The following is an 18,976-nucleotide window of genomic DNA, read 5'->3' on the forward strand; positions in this document are numbered from 1 at the left end:
CGACCGTGCTATTTCACATTCCCTAACGTAGGAGTGTCTTTTACTCCCCCGTTCTAAAATATAATAATTTTTAGTCTTAATATTTGTTCCAAACTATTGTTATAAAAGTTAGTCGATATAGCGGAACGACGACTAACCATCCCGATTGTTTCAGTCATATGATCACCCAAGGCATCTAGATGACGACATAAGAACACACGATATTTGTTAACGAGATTCAGCCGAAGCCTACATTCCCGGGGCTCTGATTATGGCCGCTCCTCCCAACCAACATAGCTCCTAGCTGCTACGAGTCCATGGCCTCGCCGCCATCATCTCCCTACGTGTCTACGCTACATTGTAGTCGCCATGGTTACATTGTGGTGCCCCCCCTCCATTTAAGAGAGATTTGGGTTACAGAGTCCGACTCTAACTCCACCCCCTACCACCTATTACAACTTCAAGTCCAACTGTAACTAAATAGGACTAGTATATTCGGCACATATTCAAACAAATATAACAACCTCTCCATCTACATTCTCTTATCAACCAATCACAACATTAAGCTATTTAAATTCCTTACCTACCTGCTCTTCTCAACCAATCACAATCTTCTCCTATTTAATTCCACCAATTTTCTTAATACTCATACGTGTTCAATTCTAAAACTCCTTATTATACTTTTGGACATCCGTAGCACTTCATAAAATCTTACTACCTGCATTATGGGCATGTTTAGGGGAGCTTCTAGCTGCTGCAGTTGTAGAGTGCAGAAAATAAACTAGAAGCCATAAGCTCGAAAACCCAGCTTTTTCAGATTCTTAAAAACTGACTACCAACCACCTGTTTCTCAGAATGTTAAACTCCCCAAACATGTCCTATAGGTACTATAGCAATGAGAAAACAAAACTAGTACTAACTGTGACACTAGTACCATGAATCTAGACAAAGGCCATGTTTGGAAGATTAGCCCAGGGCTAATTTTAAGAGCTAATGTTTAGTCATGAATTAGTAGGCTAAACATTAGCCTAGGATGGCATGTTTGGATCCATGGGCTAATTTAAGGCTAAAAGATGGAGAGAGAGGAGAGAGAAGGAGAGAGAGAGAGCTGCTTTTTAATGGTCCCCACACAAAATTAGCCCCATTAGAGCATCTCCAACAGTCTCTCCAAATCGAACTCTCCAAACACCCACATAGCCAACTCTCTATCTGATTTGGCTAGTCAAACTAGTTATTCACTTCAACGGCCTCTCCATCTACCCTCTCTATTACAAGTCTATTACAAATGAGACCCACATGTCAGTCTCTATTACTATTCTTCCTCCTCTTCCAACCCATTCTCTAGTACTACTTCCTCCCTCCAGCTGTACTGCATCCTCTCTGGCGGAGAACAACGAGCGGCGGCGGTGCCGAGCCTCGGGGGCCGCGGCGGGCGGCGCCATGCGGAGGCCGGCGGCCGCAGTGGGCGGAGGCGGCGGGCATGGCGCCGCACGGAGCCGCGCGGAGGCCGGCGGCCGCGGCGCGCAGAGGCGGCGGGCGACGGCGCTGCGTGGAGACCGGCGGCCGCGTCGAGCGGAGGCGGCGGGCGGCGCCGCCGCGCGGAGGCCGGCGAGCGGAGGCGGCTGGCGGGCCGTGCGGTGGCGATCGAAGGCCGGCGGTCGCCGTGCTCGTCCTCTGTCTGTGCTCCTCCCGTGCCTCTCCTTGTTTGCCTGTGTGGGGATGGAGCTATGGAGGAGTTTGGCTGTGTGGGACCCACCATTGGCCAGCCAAATAGAGTGGCCAAATTTGGCTAGTGGAGGGAGGGTTTTGGCCAGCCTGATGGCTTAGCCATCCGGTTGGAGAGGCTGTTGGAGTACCCTTTTTTGGCTAGAATGGCTAGAATTTGGCTTGGAGAGTGGGATAGAGAGGCTGTTGGAGATGCTCTTAACACCTCTTGAAGGGGCTAATTCACATTAGCTCAAAATTAGCCCACTTGTTTGGATTCTTGAGGGCTAATTTGAGGCTAAAGGTGAGGGCTAAACATTAGCCCATGGAACTAAACAGGGCCAAAGATATGTCCAGATTCATAGTAAGGGTGCAAGCGGCTATCTGTGAAAACTCACTTATAGGCTAAACTAACACGTGAACTCGCTTATTTTAAGCTATAAGTGGGTTCACAGGTGACCTACTTGCACTTATAATTTATAATATTAGGATGTGTCACATTCAGTATTAGGTTGATTTTATATGAAAGAGATGGAGTAGCGTCTGTGACAGTACTTTCTGTACCCGACAGTGTCCTTTTCACGGCACGACAAAGAGAAAAATCGTTGGTGCGTCCTAGGTATTGTAGGAGCAGCACGATTACTAATCTTGACTATTGAATTTGGTACAGATCATTGTCATAACATAACAAAGCAGATACTTCCAAGAATACTCACTGTCACCCACGCTGATGCGACGCGATCAAATCAAATCATCCATCAAGCTGTAGCGACACGGCTCCCTGTCCGCATTGCACACGGCTTTGGTCGCTGCCACACCTCCCATTCCTTAGCCAAACACTCGCACTACTCTCACAAGCAGCACGCATCGCTCGCTGTAGGTGTGCTCATGGAGAACGGCGGCGGCGACGCGTCGGCGGCGGCGTGGCGGTTCGGGGCGGCGAACCCGGCGATGGAGGCGGCGAGGTCGCAGAGCATCCGCGCGCTGGTGTACCGGGTGTACGCCTGCCTCGACAGGGGCGACGCGCGGTCCGTGGCGCCGCTCGGACACGGCGACCCCGCCGCGTTCGCGTGCTTCCGCGCGGCGCCGGCGGCCACGGGCGCCGTCGTCGCCGCCGCCGCCTCCGGCGCGCACAACAGCTACGCGCCGGCCGCCGGAATCGCGGAGGCGTGCAGGTACATTGTTTTCCTTATCTGTTTACTCAGGTAGTGTACTTTTTGCTGCCGTTGCTTACTGTCATTTACTCTTGGGCTGGATTAGAAGGCTCGGGACGAAAGAAGTCCAGGCCCAAGTTACATACATGGGCCCAAGCTACCAAGTACTATAGCTAGCTACGCTGCTTCTGGCCTTTGGACCTAGCAAATAGCACTCTCAGTACTATCATTGTCGTGAGGAATAAGTTCACCAGAGGTCCCTCAACTTAACAGCGAGATTTTTTGAGGTCCCTTAACCACAAAACTAGAAATCTCCACCCCTAAACTATACAAAACCTTTCACTCAAGGTCCCTAAGTAGTATATATGGGTGGTTTCGCTGACGTGGCATCCTAGTCAGCAAATAAAATTTTAAAAAGTATGTGGAGCCTACATGTCAGCTGCACATATTTTTTTTCTTCTCTTTTTCTTTTTCTTCTCTTCTCTTTTCTCTCCTCTCTCCTTTTCTTCAGCGAGGGAGGCGGCAGCAGGCGGAGCAGCGGAGGGCGAGCGCGGCAGCGGAGTGGAGGCGGGCGCGAGCGCGGCCGCGGGCAGAGAAGCGGGCGGCGGGGCGCGTCACGTCGCTGGACGTGTCCATGAGCCGCCTCGCCGGCAAGCTCTCACCGGCCGTCGCCAACCTCACGAAGCTCGAGCTACTCATCAACCTCACCTCCAACGCCTTCTCCGGGAGCATCCCCGATGGCCTCGGCTGGCTCCGGCGGATGTGGTATCTCAGCCTATGCGACAACGCGTTCGCCGGCGAGATACCTGACGAGCTCCACAATTGCACCGCCCTCGACGTCGCGTACCTCAACAACAACAACCTCGATCGTCGGCGGCATTCCACGGTGGCTTGACGCGTTGCCGAATCTCATGGTGCTCCGGCTCAGCCACAACTCGCTCTCCAGCCACATCCCGCCATCGCTGGCGAACCTCACGAAGATCGTGCAGCTCGACTTCGACCAGAACCTTCTGGAAAGTTCCATCCCCGACGGCTTGTCACACCTCCCGGCGCTCCGCATGTTAGCCTTGTCGCAGAACAGCCTCACCGGAGAGATCCCGCCGAGTTTCTTCAACATGACGTCGTTGCGAGGCCTCGCACTCGCGAACAACGTGTTCCGTGGCGATCTCCCAGCCGATCGACGTGGGCGCGCGTGGACCAGCACATTCCTCCCAAGTTCTAAACGCAGTTCAAACCATACAAGTGTAAAACTTCATCACCGAATTCGCATTTCTATCTACTCCACGATTCGAACGTCAACTAGCGATAGCACTGTAGTCTGTACCACGAGTTTTGTTGAAATTATAAGCACATAATGATTTAATTTATTGCATAAATAAATCATGACATTGCAGATGTAAACTAGATTGAACGCATCATTAGATCTACACATCTAAATTAAGTAGTAAAACATGAACAGATCAAATATGCGCAACATGTTGAACACGTACCGAGGTGATGGAAAGACCGGTTGCTCGGCAGGAACTACTCGCGGTTGCGAGCGTCGACGAAGGCGCGAAGCATGCGAGCGAAGAGGAAGGCAAGCCGTCGTGAACGAACAGGGAGCAGTCACGCGAAGCGCTTCCCAAAAACCTTATTGCCGCCTTTTCCCGGTGCAGGACGTCAAAGGCAGTGGTTCCGGAGACTACAAGAGTGTAATCCCATTCTCACCTCTAATTAGCTTAATGTTTAAGATAACATCAGCTACTCCCAAATTCTTCATATCAAAATTTTGAGACAAGAATGATTTAACCTCATTTATCACCTCAAGGTTTGTTCCAAATATCAGTATGTCGTTAACATACAAGCACAAAATAACTCCCTCACCCCCACCATGGCGATAGTACACACATTTATCTGCCTCATTGACTGCAAAGCCTGCAGATGTCAATGTTTTGTCAAATTTCTCATGCCATTGCTTAGGAGCTTGTTTCAGACCATACAAAGACTTCAACAATTTGCATACTTTGCCTTCTTGACCTTTAACTACAAACCCATCAGGTTGATCCATATAGATCTCCTCATCCAGCTCTCCATTAAGAAAAGCTGTCTTAACGTCCATTTGATGAACGAGAAGACCATGTGAGGCTGCTAGGGAAAGTAGCACACGAATTGTGGTCAATCTAGCAACAGGTGAGTAAGTGTCAAAGAAATCTTCGCCTTCTTTCTGAGTATAGCCCTTAGCAACAAGCCGAGCCTTATACTTTTCAATAGTACCGTCAAGCCTAAGCTTCTTCTTGAACACCCACTTGCACCCCCACAGGTTTACACCTATAGGGTCGCTCTGTCACCTCCCAAGTCCCGTTAGCGATAATGGAATCCATTTCACTACGGACAGCCTCCTTCGAGTAGTCTGCATCAGGAGATGCATATGCTTCTGAAATTGACTTAGGAGTGTCATCCACGAGGTACACAGTGAAATCATCAGCAAAGGACTTAGCCGTCCTTTGTCTCTTACTCCTTCGAGGAGCTTCACTGACATCCTCCTCAGAGACATGTTCATGTGTATGTTCAGTTTGTTCTGGTGGTGTGATTGAACTGGGAATTATTTCAGAGGGTTGGCTCAAACCACTATGTGTATCCTTCATTGGGAAAAAGCTCTCAAAGAAGGTAGCATCACGAGACTCCATAATTGTACCAACATGCATGTCCGGTACCTCGGATTTAACTATTAAAAATCTATAGGCAATGCTATGATGAGCATATCCCAGAAAGACACAGTCCACAGTCTTAGGTCCAAGTTTGCGCTTCTTCGTTATTAGTACATTGACTTTCGCCAAGCACCCCCATGTGCGCAAATAAGAAAGTGATGGTTTTCTCCCAATCCATATCTCATATGGTGTTTTGTCCTTATTTCTGTTAGGAACTCTGTTTAACACATGATTTGAGGTCAACAATGCCTCCCCCCACCATGCCTTAGGTAGTCCCGCGGTGTCCAACATGGCATTCACCAAGTCAGTCAGTGTGCGGTTCTTCCTTTCAGCAATCCCATTAGACTCGGGAGAATAGGGAGGCGTCCTCTCATGTATGATGCCATGTTCCTCACAAAATAAGTCAAACTTGTTCGAGAAAAACTCTCCACCACGATCAGACCTAAGCCTTTTTATCTTTCTGTCAAGTTGATTTTCAACTTCTGCCTTATAAATTTTAAAATAGTCTAGAGCCTCGTCTTTCGTTTTCAACAAGTACACATAGCAAAATCTAGTAGCATCATCAATCAACGTCATGAAATATCGTTTTCCACCCTTCGTCAACACCCTATTCATTTCACAAAGATCTGAATGTAGGAGTTCTAGTGGTGCCAAGTTTCTCTCCTTGGCAGCCTTGTGAGGCTTGCGAGGTTGCTTCGATTGCACACACCTATGGCACTTAGAACCTTTGACAATGGAAAACTTAGGAATTAAACACATGCTAGAAAGCCGAGACATCAAGCCAAAATTAATATGACATAAACGTGAGTGCCAAACATTAGCCTCATCATCCACACTGCCACAAATATGGTTCACAGACTTATTGCAGAAATCAGAAAGGGAAAAGCGGAACAGGCCTCCGCACTCATAACCTTTACCAATAAAATATCCATGTTTAGACACGACTACTTTATTAGACTCAAAAACCAACTTAAATCCGTCTCTAGTTAGACGGGAGCCACTAACAAGATTCCTGTCGATAGAAGGGACATGCTGCACGTTCTTCAGCTGCACGATCTTTCCCGAAGTAAACTTCAGATCTACCGTGCCAACACCATGAACAGAAGCATGTGACCCATTCCCCATTAGGAAGGTGGAACCCCGTGCGACCTAATAAGAAGAAAACAATGAGATGTCAGCACAAACATGTACATTGGCCCCAGTATCAACCCACCAATTAGTAGACTGATTAACTGAAAAAACAGTAGGTAAATTACCATACCCGCTTCCATCTCCAGTGTTGCCAATGGTCACATTAGCAGACTTAGAAGTCTGCCCTGCAGGTGCCTTCATCCCCTTGCGCTGTGGACACTTTCTAGCCAGATGACCAGGTTGCCCACACACAAAGCAAGTCCTCTCATCTTGGTTAGGATTGTTGTTCTTCTTCTGCTTCTTGAAGTTGGTGGTCTGTTGAGCTTTGTATTTCCCCTTGCTCTTGTTCTGGGCCTTATGCACAACATTGGCACTGGACTGCCCACCATCGCTCTTAGACGTGGCGTCTTTTTCCCGAGCTTTCTCCTCAACATCAAGAGACGCTATCAACCCCTCAACGGAGTATTCCTGTCTCTTGTGTTTGAGTGCAGTACCAAAACTTCTCCATGATGGAGGTAGTTTCGCAATAATGCACCCGACCACAAATTTGTCGGGTAAGACACACTTAAGGAGTTCGAGTTCCTTAGCCATGGTTTGTATCTCATGAGCCTGTTCGACTACAGAACGGTTGTCAGCCATCTTGTAGTCATGAAACTGCTCCATGATATACAGATCATTGCTAGCATCAGTAGCACCGAATTTAGTATTCAGTGCATCCCACAACTCCTTAGCATCGGTCATATGCATATACACCTCGACCAGACGATCGTCAAGAACACTAAGAATGCATCCCACAAAGAGAGTAGTGGCTTCCTCGAATTGCTTCTGCTGATCAGCAGTAAGAATTCCTTCAGGTTTGCCAGTACTCACCCAGAAGCATTTCATAGCCGTTAGCCACAGAGTGACCCTGATCTGCCATCTCTTAAAGTGCACACCGGTGAATTTATCTGGCCTCAGTGCATCGGCAAAACCAGCCATAGTAAAATCACAGCGCCTATAATAAGGTTTTTGGATTGTTGAAATTATAAGCACATAATGATTTAATTTATTCTATAAATAAATCATGACATTGCAGATGTAAACTAGATTGAACGCATCATTAGATCTACACATGTAAACTAAGCAGTAAAACATGAACAGATCAAATATGCGCAACATGTTGAACACATACCGAGGTGGCGGAAAGACCGGTTGCTCGGCAGGAACTACTCGCGGTTACGAGCGTCGACGAAGGCGCGAAGCACGCGAGCGAAGAGGAAGACGAGCCGTCGCGAACGAACAGGGAGCAGTCGCGCGAAGCGCTTCCCAAAAACCTTATTGCCGCCTTCTCCCGGTGCAGGACGTCGAAGGCAGAGGTTCCGGAGACCTGCTCTCCCGATCGCTGGTGCACGCCGGCGAGCGGGATGGAGTAGTCTACGAGTGACGGCGCAGTACAGAGTAGGAGGCAAACCCTAGATTGATTTCGCATGTGTTGCGTGAAGGCAGCAGCTCGGTTTATATAGAGATAGATCACCTGATCAGGGCGTCCGCGTAAACCGAACCGGATAAGTCGCGCGTAACCTATCCGGATTTCATGCCGTTTTCACGCACCGGATTTTTCGGAATGTTTCCAAAACAAAACAAATCCGAATCCCGCAGCAAAACAAAATTGCGGACCATTCGACGCGTACGTCATGCACGTGCGCCGCCTGCCCTGCCCTGCCCTGCCAGGCCAGGCCAGCGAGCGCGCGCGTGTGTTTCCCCTCTTCTCTTCACCACACATGCTTCAAGTGGCTAGGAGGGCATCCTCCCTTTTAAGGAGGTCCCCCTCTCCTAGAATAAGCAAGGTGGTACTAAACTCCACATGCATGCCATCCCATGAGGTGGGCTTTTGTGATTTTCCAAAGAATTAATCTTCGAATGGGCCTTAGCCCATCTATTAATTCCAACAAGTTCACGACCCGACACCTCCAGGCTCTATCCCTAACCCGAGTAACAACCAAAGGAACCCACCAAACCTGGACATCTCGAGCGATTCCCACATGGATCTGCGAGGGCTAGCGAATCTATCAACACTACATAAATCAGAGTCCAAAGAAGCACCTTGCGGCGGAGGTGCTCCTTGGGGATGCCGGAGACCATGCTTATCTCGCCTGGCTTGATCTCAACGAGGGCGTCGGATGCTGCCGCGGAGAGCATCCGCGCGAGTGCGGGAGACGATGAGAGGAGCGCCCGCCCCAGGGAGGGGAGGCTCCATAGGAGCGAGGCGTCCATCTCGTCAGAGCCGTACGCCGACCGATGACGGCGGCGCCTGGGAGTTCTTGGACAACCTGACCAACTGCAACACCTTGGCTGAGATATTCCTCAACGGCAACATGTTCGCCGACGTGATGTTGAGCTCCTCGTGGTTCAATCCGCCATTGGCCGATTGGCGACCTCACGCAGCTACTCAAGCTCGACCTGAGTGGCAACTCGCAGCTCGCTCCGCGCCGCTCGCCGCCTACCGCGCCCGTTCCGCGCCCGCCTCCTCTCCTCCTCTCCCGCTTCTTCCCCACGCCCCGCCGCGCCCGCACCGCCGCCGGTCGCCGCACCTGCATCTGCCCGCCTCTCCAAAGAAGAGAAGAGAAAAGAGAATATGCAGCTGACATGAGGGCCCAAGTACTTTTTTTTAAAAAAAATTGCTGACTAGGATGCCACGTTAGTAAAACCGGGCAAAAATAATGCCGAGGGACCTCCGATGAACGGTTTTGTATAGTTTAGGGGTGAAGATTTCTGGTTTTGTGGTTAAGGGGCCTTAAAAAAATCTCGCTGTTAAATTAAGGGACCTCCAGTGAACTTATTCCTTGTCGTTATATCCGGTTTGCACCGGTTTTAAAAGTTAGAATAGTCGTTATATCTGGTTTTTTGGAGTTGGTGTCCAGCCAAACAGTTTCATCTCCACCCAAAATAAAAGTATAGCTGGTTGAAGTGCTCTCGCAAAATAAATTAAAGAAGTGGAGTTGTGTTTAGGTTGCTTCATAACTCCACTTTATTCTCAGCTCTTGAGTTAAATCCAGGAATTGGAGCCTTACTAAACACCATCTAAGATATAAACCAGATCAAAAATATATTTAAGGAAGTTAAAAGTTGACTATTTTCACAAAAATGGTACATAGCAACCAAGCAAGAACCAGTAGCAAAGTATCGTATCACCTTATTAATTTGTTGGCAAATTTTGCTACAGTACATCGTGACTTTGTGGTTTTAGCTATAGGACAACGCGCGAAGTGACTTTTGGGGGAGATACTCTCAAAAGTTGGATATTTACCGGTGGACACTGCACCTATTAAAATAATAATTTCCCGTTAAAGAGTAGAGGGAAATCGCGTGAAAGTTCTGAAATGCTCTTGGGCCCGCATGTCAGATTTGTAATCTCTCTATATCATCTCTTTCTCAAGCACATGAGGCCTCTGCATGAGAAGAGGAAGAAGAAGGGGAAAACGAGGCCTCGTGTGCTTGAGAAAGAGATAGAGGCACAAGAGAAAGAGATAGAGATAGAGAGATTACAGATCTGACATATGGGCCCAAGGGCATTTCAGAGTTTTCACGTGATTTCTCTCTTCTCTTAAACTGAAAATTATTATTTTAATGGGTGCGGTGTCCACCAGCGAATATCCAACTTTTAAGAGTATCTTCCCCAAAGTCACTCCGCGTGGTGCCCTATAGCTAAAACCGTGAAGTCACGATGACCTATAGCAAAATTTATCTAATTTGTTAGTACACTACTACACGATTGATTTTCCTGGACGCCCCCCCTTTTTTTCTATGCGGTCTGTAAGTGGAACCACACGGAAAAATAGGGAACCGGCGCTGGGGTGTCGTCCGCATGGGAAAATCGATTTTCCCGTGCGGACGTCCTATCCCAACCGCACGGGATATTCCTCCCTTCTTTCCCTCCCACCCACTTCAATTTTTTCCTATCTCTCTCCTCCTTTTTCCCTTTTATTCTCCCTCAACCACTCCCACCTAACCGGCTCTCTACCTTATCTCTTCTCAACCGGCTCCCACCTCTCTCTCTCTCTACCTTATCTCTTCTCAACCTCTTCTCAACCCCTCAACCGGTCAGCTTCCCACCCTCCTCCCCGGCCAGATTCCCTTCCTCCTCCCCCTCCCCTGGGCGAGGCGGGGGCCGGGCACGACGGCGGCGGCTGGGCGAGGCAGCCGGGCCGAGGTGGCGGCTAGGCGAGGCGGTGGCCTGGGCGCGGCGGCAACCTGGGCGAGACGGCTGCCGAGCGTAACAGCGGCGGCCAGGCCGAGGCGGCGGCGGCCGGGCGCAGCGGCGGCCTGGGGCTCCTCGACGCTCCCACCCCACTCGTCGCCAACTACGTTCTCCACCAAGCCGTGGCCACCACCACCATCAGACGCTCCAGCGGCTCGGTGGCGTCTTTCCTGTCCGGCATGGCCACGCTCGGTGCCAAGCTAGTCACGGTGGTTGAGGAGGAAGGTGAAGCGGAGGAGGACGACGACAACTCGGCCGGCAACGCCGGGGCGGCCGGGCGCGGCGGGGAGCAGCGAGGCGGTGGCGCTCGAGCGATTTTTCCTTTTTTTTACTTTTGGTTTTTTTGAGCGAGGCGGTGGCGCTCGAGCGATTTTTTCCTTTTTTTTTATTTTTGGTTTTTTTGTCTGTGCGGGCAGTATAACACAACCGCATGGGATAATCGATTATCCCGTGCGATTATCCCGTGCGGTCGACCCACCCGCACGCGAAAATATTGATTTTCGCAGACAGCCGGCTGCAGGGTGCCGGATAACCGCACGGAAAAATCAAAATGTCTGTATGGAAAAATCTTTTCTGTAGTAGTGGTACGAACTAAAACTGTTTAGAAGTCGAACTCGAAAATTTTACGCGCAACGAATACGAAAGCAAGACCGTTGTATTGGAGTCGTGTTTCAGTAAAATTTGCTTGGATAATGAGCATTACATTTCCCCTTCCCTATCACTGAAGCACTTAGTTCAAATGGTTGGTTTGCCATGCTCTTGCTCAGTTGCCACTTAACAATTCTTATCCCTGCAAATACTTGGTTTAAATTGTTGGTTTGCCATGCTCTTGTTAATTAACACATAGCCATGCTTCTATCAAATTGTTGGTTTGTTGTGCCTTTTTAATCTACGGTTTTGTTTGGAATAGGTTAAGATTCTAAGATGTAGTTGGTTGGTAGCTAGATTTTAAGAATCTTAATACAGTTTCTGGTTTCTAGTTTATTTTTATATAACTATAGATTCTTAGAGATTGGGTAAGAATCTAGGTTGTCTGGAGAACCAGATATTCTAAGAGAAATTGCATATCACTGCTTCTATTATCAGATTTGATTAGTTACCACTGGAACTTGCTAAAACGGAAGGTTCCAGTGCTTAGTTCGTACTACCACTCAATTAACATTGAGTGAAACGAATCTCCGAAAATCACTGTAACAAAAATATAATAAATTATACCTTCTATCACAAGAAGAATTAAATCCTCGCTATGAACCTGAACAAATACTTATCCAGTTTCATAACCAGGATTTGAATTTATTTTATTTGTTTTATGGAGGGAGTAGGTGATAAAAATGTGTGGAGAAAAATAACGCACTAATAGTTAGGTTGGTTAATGACAGTTCGTTCTAAAAGGTGTTATAAGATAGCAACTTAGGCCAATCCAAATAGTAGTTTCATACAGGAGTTCCATTCTCAATAAATAGCATACTCCTTCTGTTTCAGGTTGCAATACGTTTTGACTTTGGTCAAAGTTAAACTATTTTAAATTTGACTAAGTTTGCAGACAAATATAGTAATATTAATAATACTAAATTAGTTTCGTCAAATCAATAATTAAATATATTTTCATAATAAATTTGTCTTGAGTTGAAAATGTTATTACTTTTTCCTATAAACTTGATCAAAGTTAAAGCAGTTTGACTTTGATCAAAGTTAAAACATCTTATAACTTGAAACGGAGGGAGTACCATATTAGCAGATTTGGTGACATGACAATATAATTATAAAGAGAGATAAAAAGTTTAATCTCATCCAATCCCATGTATTGCTATTAAATGTTATGATGAACCTACGAAATTGCAAAATGAAATTCTATGTTAGAGATCTTATTTCATTCATCACTTCAAATCTCATTAGATGACATGACACTCTTGGTAACCGTGAAATGAAACTCTCCACTTCCCTTAAAATGACATTATTGTAATGCAGGTCGATACGTTCGTATCGTCTTAATTTTCTTGTTTCTTTTCTCTATGCACGTGTTTAGACGTAGAGGCTAAATGTAATTTTAGAATACATTACCTTTAAAAAATACACATTGCTTGTGTTAATGGCACGTTGGCACACATGACACGTCAATCTGAAGCATCATGGTCATACCAGCACTCGGAGCATTGCCCATGTAAATTTTGTGCTGAAGAATATGCTCTAACACCATAAGTTAATCATAGAATCAATTGATTGACAAGTAGTGTATTATTAAATTGATCAAGGACATGATCGCCCCCAACAAGATTGATCATCTCGAGATCCTTAAAATATTCCAGCAATATGGGTCAAATTTGATCCCTACTTACAAAAACTACAAAGAATTGAAACAGATTGTGACACGCGCTGCACGCACACCACCCTCTTCTGGTCTTCTCCCCTGCTCTGCTCCACCATCATGGAGAGCGGCGGCGCCGGCGGCGAAGGCGAGACGGCGGGGTGGCGGTTCGGCGCGGCGAACCCGGCGCTGGCGGTGGCGGGGTCGCAGAGCATCCGCGCGGCCGTGACACGGATTTACCGCTGCCTCGACGGGAGCGGCGACGCGCGGCCCGTGGCGCCGCTCGCCCACGGCGACCCCTCCGCGTTCGCGTGCTTCCGCGCCGCGCCCGCCGCCACGGACGCCGTCGCCGCCGCCGCCGCCTCCGGCAAGTACAACCACTACTCCCCCGCCGTAGGAATCGCGCCGGCGTGCAGGTACGTCGTCGCGTGCAAAAGTGGATGACAGATCATACGTTTTTCTTGGATGAAATATCGTGTGAAAAATGTGAATACGCGTGGTGAATTTTGGCCAAATATTCAAATTTATATATATAAATTAGCACACACTTTAGCATAGGGTACATTGTACATATATTTTTACAGAATTTCAAGGCCGAACTCAATTAATCACATGAAAAAAAAGAGAGAAATAGCTAAATTTTATGACAGAGGAGTAGACACTAGCTAGCTACATAATTAATGTTTGATTTAATTTATTATAGAAAAAATCTCATATCATATATTTTTATATACGATAATATTTCTTCAATGAAATCAATCTTTTCTATGGTTTTCATCAGAAGATAATATTTTAGACTAAAGAAGTCACTACTCAATCAGCCTGATTTTAGGAGTGTATTTTATTCTCTAAATAAAAACATTCCAACAACTCAAACTACCTCTCTATACCTATCTTTCTATCTCCCTTGAATCATTCCAACTGGAACATGAAGTGCTAATTATCCTCCATGTGCAAATAAGTACTTTCTCTATTTATCCTCCATGTGCAAATAAGTACTTTCTCTATTTCACATTGTAAGCCATTTTAGTTTTAAATACAATCATCCATGGATCTATTTATGTGCTTCAGATATATTTCTAAGGGCCTGTTCACTTTGATGCCATTTTCAACCTTACCAAATTTTGATGAAGTTGCCAAAAAGTGGCTACATTTAGTTTGCTGCCAAATTTTGATAACTATATAAGAAATTCTTACCAAAATTTTGTCAACTATGCCAAAATTTTGGCATTAATTTGGTAAGGTTTTTTTTGGCATCAAAGTGAACAGGCCCTAAAGAATGTCAGTTTAGAAAAAAAAAAGAGAGGCTAAAACGTCTTATAATATGAAATAAATAGAGTATCTTCAATTAAGGCCTAGTTCAAATGTGAGGTTCAACTTAGCTTTACGACGACGCGCAAAACAAGATAAACTTTTGATGCATGATTAATTGAGTATTAACTATTACAAACTTAAAAATATGTTTATTTGATTTTTCTAAAAAGAAACATCTATATAAAAAGTTTTCAAAAAACGTATAGAATAAAAGAAAGCACCAACCAATGAAGTTGTATAAACGAAATGTAGGGAATATAAAAGCACCCTAAGACAAGAACAAAGCTCTGACACGGATCGTTTTATTATAGAGCGCTATAAGAAAACTGAATGCTGAAGTGGATGAGAGAGGAGAGGAGAGAGATGAGAAGCGGGCTGTAATTTTACAGCCAGCTTAGGCAAAGGAACCAATAAAATATGTGAGAAAGATAGGTGGGCCATATATTTATAGTGAGGAGTTAATCACTATATGAGTAAGCTGAGAGATAAACTATAAAGATCTATATATAGTAAGTAGTTGGCTATATTATTATTCTTAAAACAGTGATGTACAGGCACCTGCGTTCGGCAGCCGGTAATAGAGAGAAGATTTCTCTTGTTTACCGCGTGCACGCTTCCCGAACTACTAAACGGTGCGTTTTTTGTAAAAATTTTCTCTAGGAAAGTTGCTTTAAATAAACACATTAATCTATTTTTGAAATCTAAAATAATTAATACTCAATTAATCATACACTAATAGCTCACCTCGTTTTACGCATCTTTCTAATATTCTCTACCCCTTCTCAAACTGTCTACACTGTTCGGCGCTGCTTGTTCCCATCCTCTAATTTTTTTGTTTTCCACGCGCATGCTTCTTAAATTATTAAATGGTGTAATTTTTTAAAAAAAAATCTATAGGAAAGTCGCTTTTAAAAAGCATACTAACCCATTTTTTAATATTTTTTTAGCTAATACTTAATTTATCGTGCACAAATCCATTGCGCTGTTTTCTGTGCGGGAGGTGAGGGTTTCCAACGCTCACCCAAGAACACAGCTGCAGAGTAGTAACATAAGCCCTGTGGACAACCTAGAAAATGCCCAACTACAAATAGTACTATCAAATCAATATGCGGACAAAAAATAACATAAATAAGACTCTTCAATTATTTCCCATTGACCAGCCACTGGCAATAAAAGATATAGGGCGTGGTGACTGGTGATCGATCAGTCGGTAATTAACTAATGAGATTCCAATCAATCAGTCCAGAAATAGTAGTATTTCAGTGTCAAGACTCCAGAGATGCTAGCTTCTGATTTGATTTCCGATCTGAGCGATGATGCGATGCCGACTTCATGCCACCCCACTAATTTTCAGATAACCATGTGCGGATTGAGGGGATTTTGAGATTTTCTTTTTAGACTGGCATCGTAACAAAGGCATCTGAAATTCATGATTTTTAAGAATTTTTCCAGGTCACCTTCCTATTTCAGAAGTAATAGAATATATTTCGGTAGGAATTAGCACTTCTTTGTCTACATACTATAAGGTGATTTTCAAACGCATAAATCTCATACTAATAGAATATATTTCATGAATTAGTACCGACGGTTATGGGCTCAATTTTGTGGCTGCCTTGAAAAGGAGAAATATCCGTTACCTGCATCTCATATTATAAGGGCAAATATTTGTTTATTTTTTGAGTTTCGGTTCAAGAAATTCTTTCGTGACAGGAAGAGATGAAATTGGTTTGAACTCTAAAGAGAAGTCGATATCGTCCTCATGGCTAGCTTTGATTGAATATGTGCAGCGCGGTGGCGGCGCACCTGTCGCGGGAGCTCCCCTACGCCGTCTCGCCGGCGGACGTGGTGCTCACCGCCGGCTGCAACCACGCCGTCGAGATCATGATGTCCGTGCTCGCGTCGCCGGGCGCCAACGTGCTGCTCCCGCGGCCCGGCTACCCGCTGTACGCGTCGCGCGCCGCCCTGAGCGGCCTCGAGTTCCGCCACTTCGACCTCCTCCCCGACAGCGAGTGGGAGGTCGACCTCGCCGGCGTCGAGGCCCTCGCCGACGCCAACACCGTCGCCATGGTCATCGTCAACCCCAACAACCCCTGCGGCTGCGTCTACTCCCGCGACCACCTCGCCAAGGTTTTGATTGATTAATACATCTGATCAAATCAATTCGGATCGGCGATGATGACAAATCGTAATACATAACCGGATTAATATCTGTACGTACTAGATCGCAGAGACGGCGAGGAAGCTGGGGATAATGGTGATCAGCGACGAGGTGTACGACCACTTCGCGTTCGGGAGCAAGCCGTTCGTGCCGATGGGGGTGTTTGGCGACGTGGCGCCGGTGATGACGCTGGGCGGCATCTCCAAGCGGTGGATGGTGCCCGGCTGGCGCCTCGGCTGGATCGCCGCCACCGATCCCAACGGAATCCTCAGGAACAAGAAGGTGCTTAATTTGCTTGCTGTCTAAATTTCTCAATTAGCCAGAATCATGGTTTTAAGGGCCTGTTAATTGGATGGTTGCCTCCTCTTGCCGCACTTCAAGTTAGGCGTGCCACAAATAGTTAGCCCACTGTTTCTTTGTTTATTGCACCTGAGGCTACCGCACAAAATTCAACAGCGATGAACTACTCTACCGCATGTTTCTTCACTGAATGTGTGGCGCTTAAATCGTCCGCCACACTTGTTAAGTTGAGGGCGCTTAAATAACCAACCAAACATGCCCTAAATCCCTGGTTATAACTGTTTGAGAAGGATCTACTCCCTCCGTTTCAAGTTATAAGACGATTTGACTTTGGTCAAAGTTAAACTATTTAAAGTTTGACTAAACTTATAGACAAATATAGTAATATTTATAATACCAAATTAGTTTCATTAAATCAATAATTGAATATATTTTCATAATAAATTTATCTTGGGCTAAAAATGTTATTATTTTTTTCTTCAAACTTAGTCACACTTAAAGCAGTTTGACTTTGACCAAAGTCAAAACGTCTTATAACCTAAAACGGAGGGAGTAGCTATTTACTCTTATATACAATTTAGCTACCATAGCCTCATTTAGTCCACTATTGTTTGGGAGAGCTTTTGGCAGCTACAGCTTCTCCTAAAATCTTTAGCTGCCAGAAGCTCCTAAAAAATACATATTTTTACTCAGATTCTGATCGAGAAGCTATAGTTAAAGAATCCAGAAGCTAGGAGCTTCTTCAGATTCTCACCAGTTGCCCCCCCCCCCCCCCCCCTCCAACCCACAAATAGAACCTAGCTATAGCTGCTTGAGAAGTTCAACCACTAAATATCTTAGCCCGCTATTTAAAACATTGACCAGAATGCAATTGATTTGAAAAACTTGATCAACTACCTCATGGATCATTTCTCTGTCTCCACAGATCATCGACTCAGTCATTGACTACCGAGCCATCTCGGTAGATCCCGTAACATTTGTTCAGGTCAGTACACATCCAAATTCAGTTGTCGCGCATCTTCGCTTCTCTGAAGATCAATTAATTAGCTGTGACGATGACGCCATGGAAATGATCGATCGAGCAGGGAGCATTGCCCGACATCCTCGCGAAGACGGACGATGCGTTCTTCACCAATGCCCTTGGGGTGGTGAAGAAGGCGGCGGAGATATGCTACGAGAAGCTCAAGGAGATCGACTGCATCACCTGCCCTCACAAGCCGGAGGGCTCCATGTTCGTCATGGCGAAGCTGGACCTGTCTTCCCTAGATGGCATAGAGGACGACGTCGACTTCTGCAGCAAGCTGGCCAAGGAGGAATCCGTGGTCATCTGCCCAGGTAATTACAGTAATTAGAACATGAGTTTAATTTACTGGTTTTGGTAAATTATGGATATGTTTCTGTAGATCATCTGATGGTTGTGTTTCTGTCACTGAACGCATTTCAGTGTCAGGAATGACCTGACCATTTTACTCTGTCTGAATTTTGCCGCGACTAGTATGTATTTTCAGATAATGGAAGATGAATAAAACAGTGTAAATGTAATTCACTGCAGGGAGTGGATTAGGGATGAAGAATTGGCTCCGGATAACCTTCGCGGTTGATCCACAATTACTAGAGGATGGTCTAGAGAGAACCAAGTGTTTCTGCAAGAGGCATGGTAAAATCAAGGAAGCCAGCTAGCTCGTGAATAGTTTCAGGCTTTCAGCATCCGTACTCATGGATGTGTTGTACCGGCATCATGTGAGAATAAAGTTGAATCAAGTTGGACACTTAAATCAGCACGCATTGTGTCGTCAAATTCGTGAATAGTTTCAGGCTTTCAGCATCCGTACTCATGGATGTGTAGAACCGGCATCATGTGAGAATAAAGTTGAATCAAGTTGGACACTTAAATCAGCACACATTATGTCGTCAAATTCCTCAATAGAGGAACTTGTGTATCTTATTAGTTATTATATATTCGAAATCAAATTTAAGTTCACGAGGCATTGCATTTTTCATATG

At 45.9% G+C, this 18,976-nt stretch overlaps 1 protein-coding gene across 2 annotated transcripts; it reads left to right on the forward strand.

Moving 5' to 3' along the window:
* The first annotated feature begins 2,479 nt into the window (after nucleotides 1–2,479).
* LOC127761245 (tyrosine aminotransferase-like) lies at nucleotides 2,480–18,953 on the forward strand. Of its 2 annotated transcripts, none has more exons than XM_052285511.1 (6): nucleotides 2,480–2,858; nucleotides 16,302–16,641; nucleotides 16,736–16,954; nucleotides 17,898–17,957; nucleotides 18,058–18,307; nucleotides 18,525–18,953. In XM_052285511.1, exons 1-6 carry the CDS (start codon nucleotides 2,572–2,574, stop codon nucleotides 18,650–18,652), a joined length of 1,284 nt encoding a protein of 427 aa, XP_052141471.1. In that variant the 5' UTR covers nucleotides 2,480–2,571; the 3' UTR covers nucleotides 18,653–18,953. The 2 variants fall into 2 exon arrangements, with proteins under 2 accessions (XP_052141471.1, XP_052141472.1); XM_052285512.1 differs by lacking the exon at nucleotides 2,480–2,858 and adding an exon at nucleotides 13,306–13,616.
* The last annotated feature ends 23 nt before the right edge of the window (nucleotides 18,954–18,976 follow it).

The sequence above is a fragment of the Oryza glaberrima genome, chromosome 2 (genome assembly GCF_000147395.1).
Source record: "Oryza glaberrima chromosome 2, OglaRS2, whole genome shotgun sequence".
Lineage (NCBI taxonomy): Eukaryota > Viridiplantae > Streptophyta > Magnoliopsida > Poales > Poaceae > Oryza > Oryza glaberrima.

Bases quoted from the DNA above. Each gene is read 5' to 3' on its own strand.
- LOC127761245 (XM_052285512.1), top strand. From the start codon at position 13,321: ATGGAGAGCGGCGGCGCCGGCGGCGAAGGCGAGACGGCGGGGTGGCGG. The intron at 13,617-16,301 runs GTACGTCGTCGC...GAATATGTGCAG, and splicing joins GGAATCGCGCCGGCGTGCAG to CGCGGTGGCGGCGCACCTGT. The intron at 16,642-16,735 runs GTTTTGATTGAT...TGTACGTACTAG, and splicing joins CCCGCGACCACCTCGCCAAG to ATCGCAGAGACGGCGAGGAA.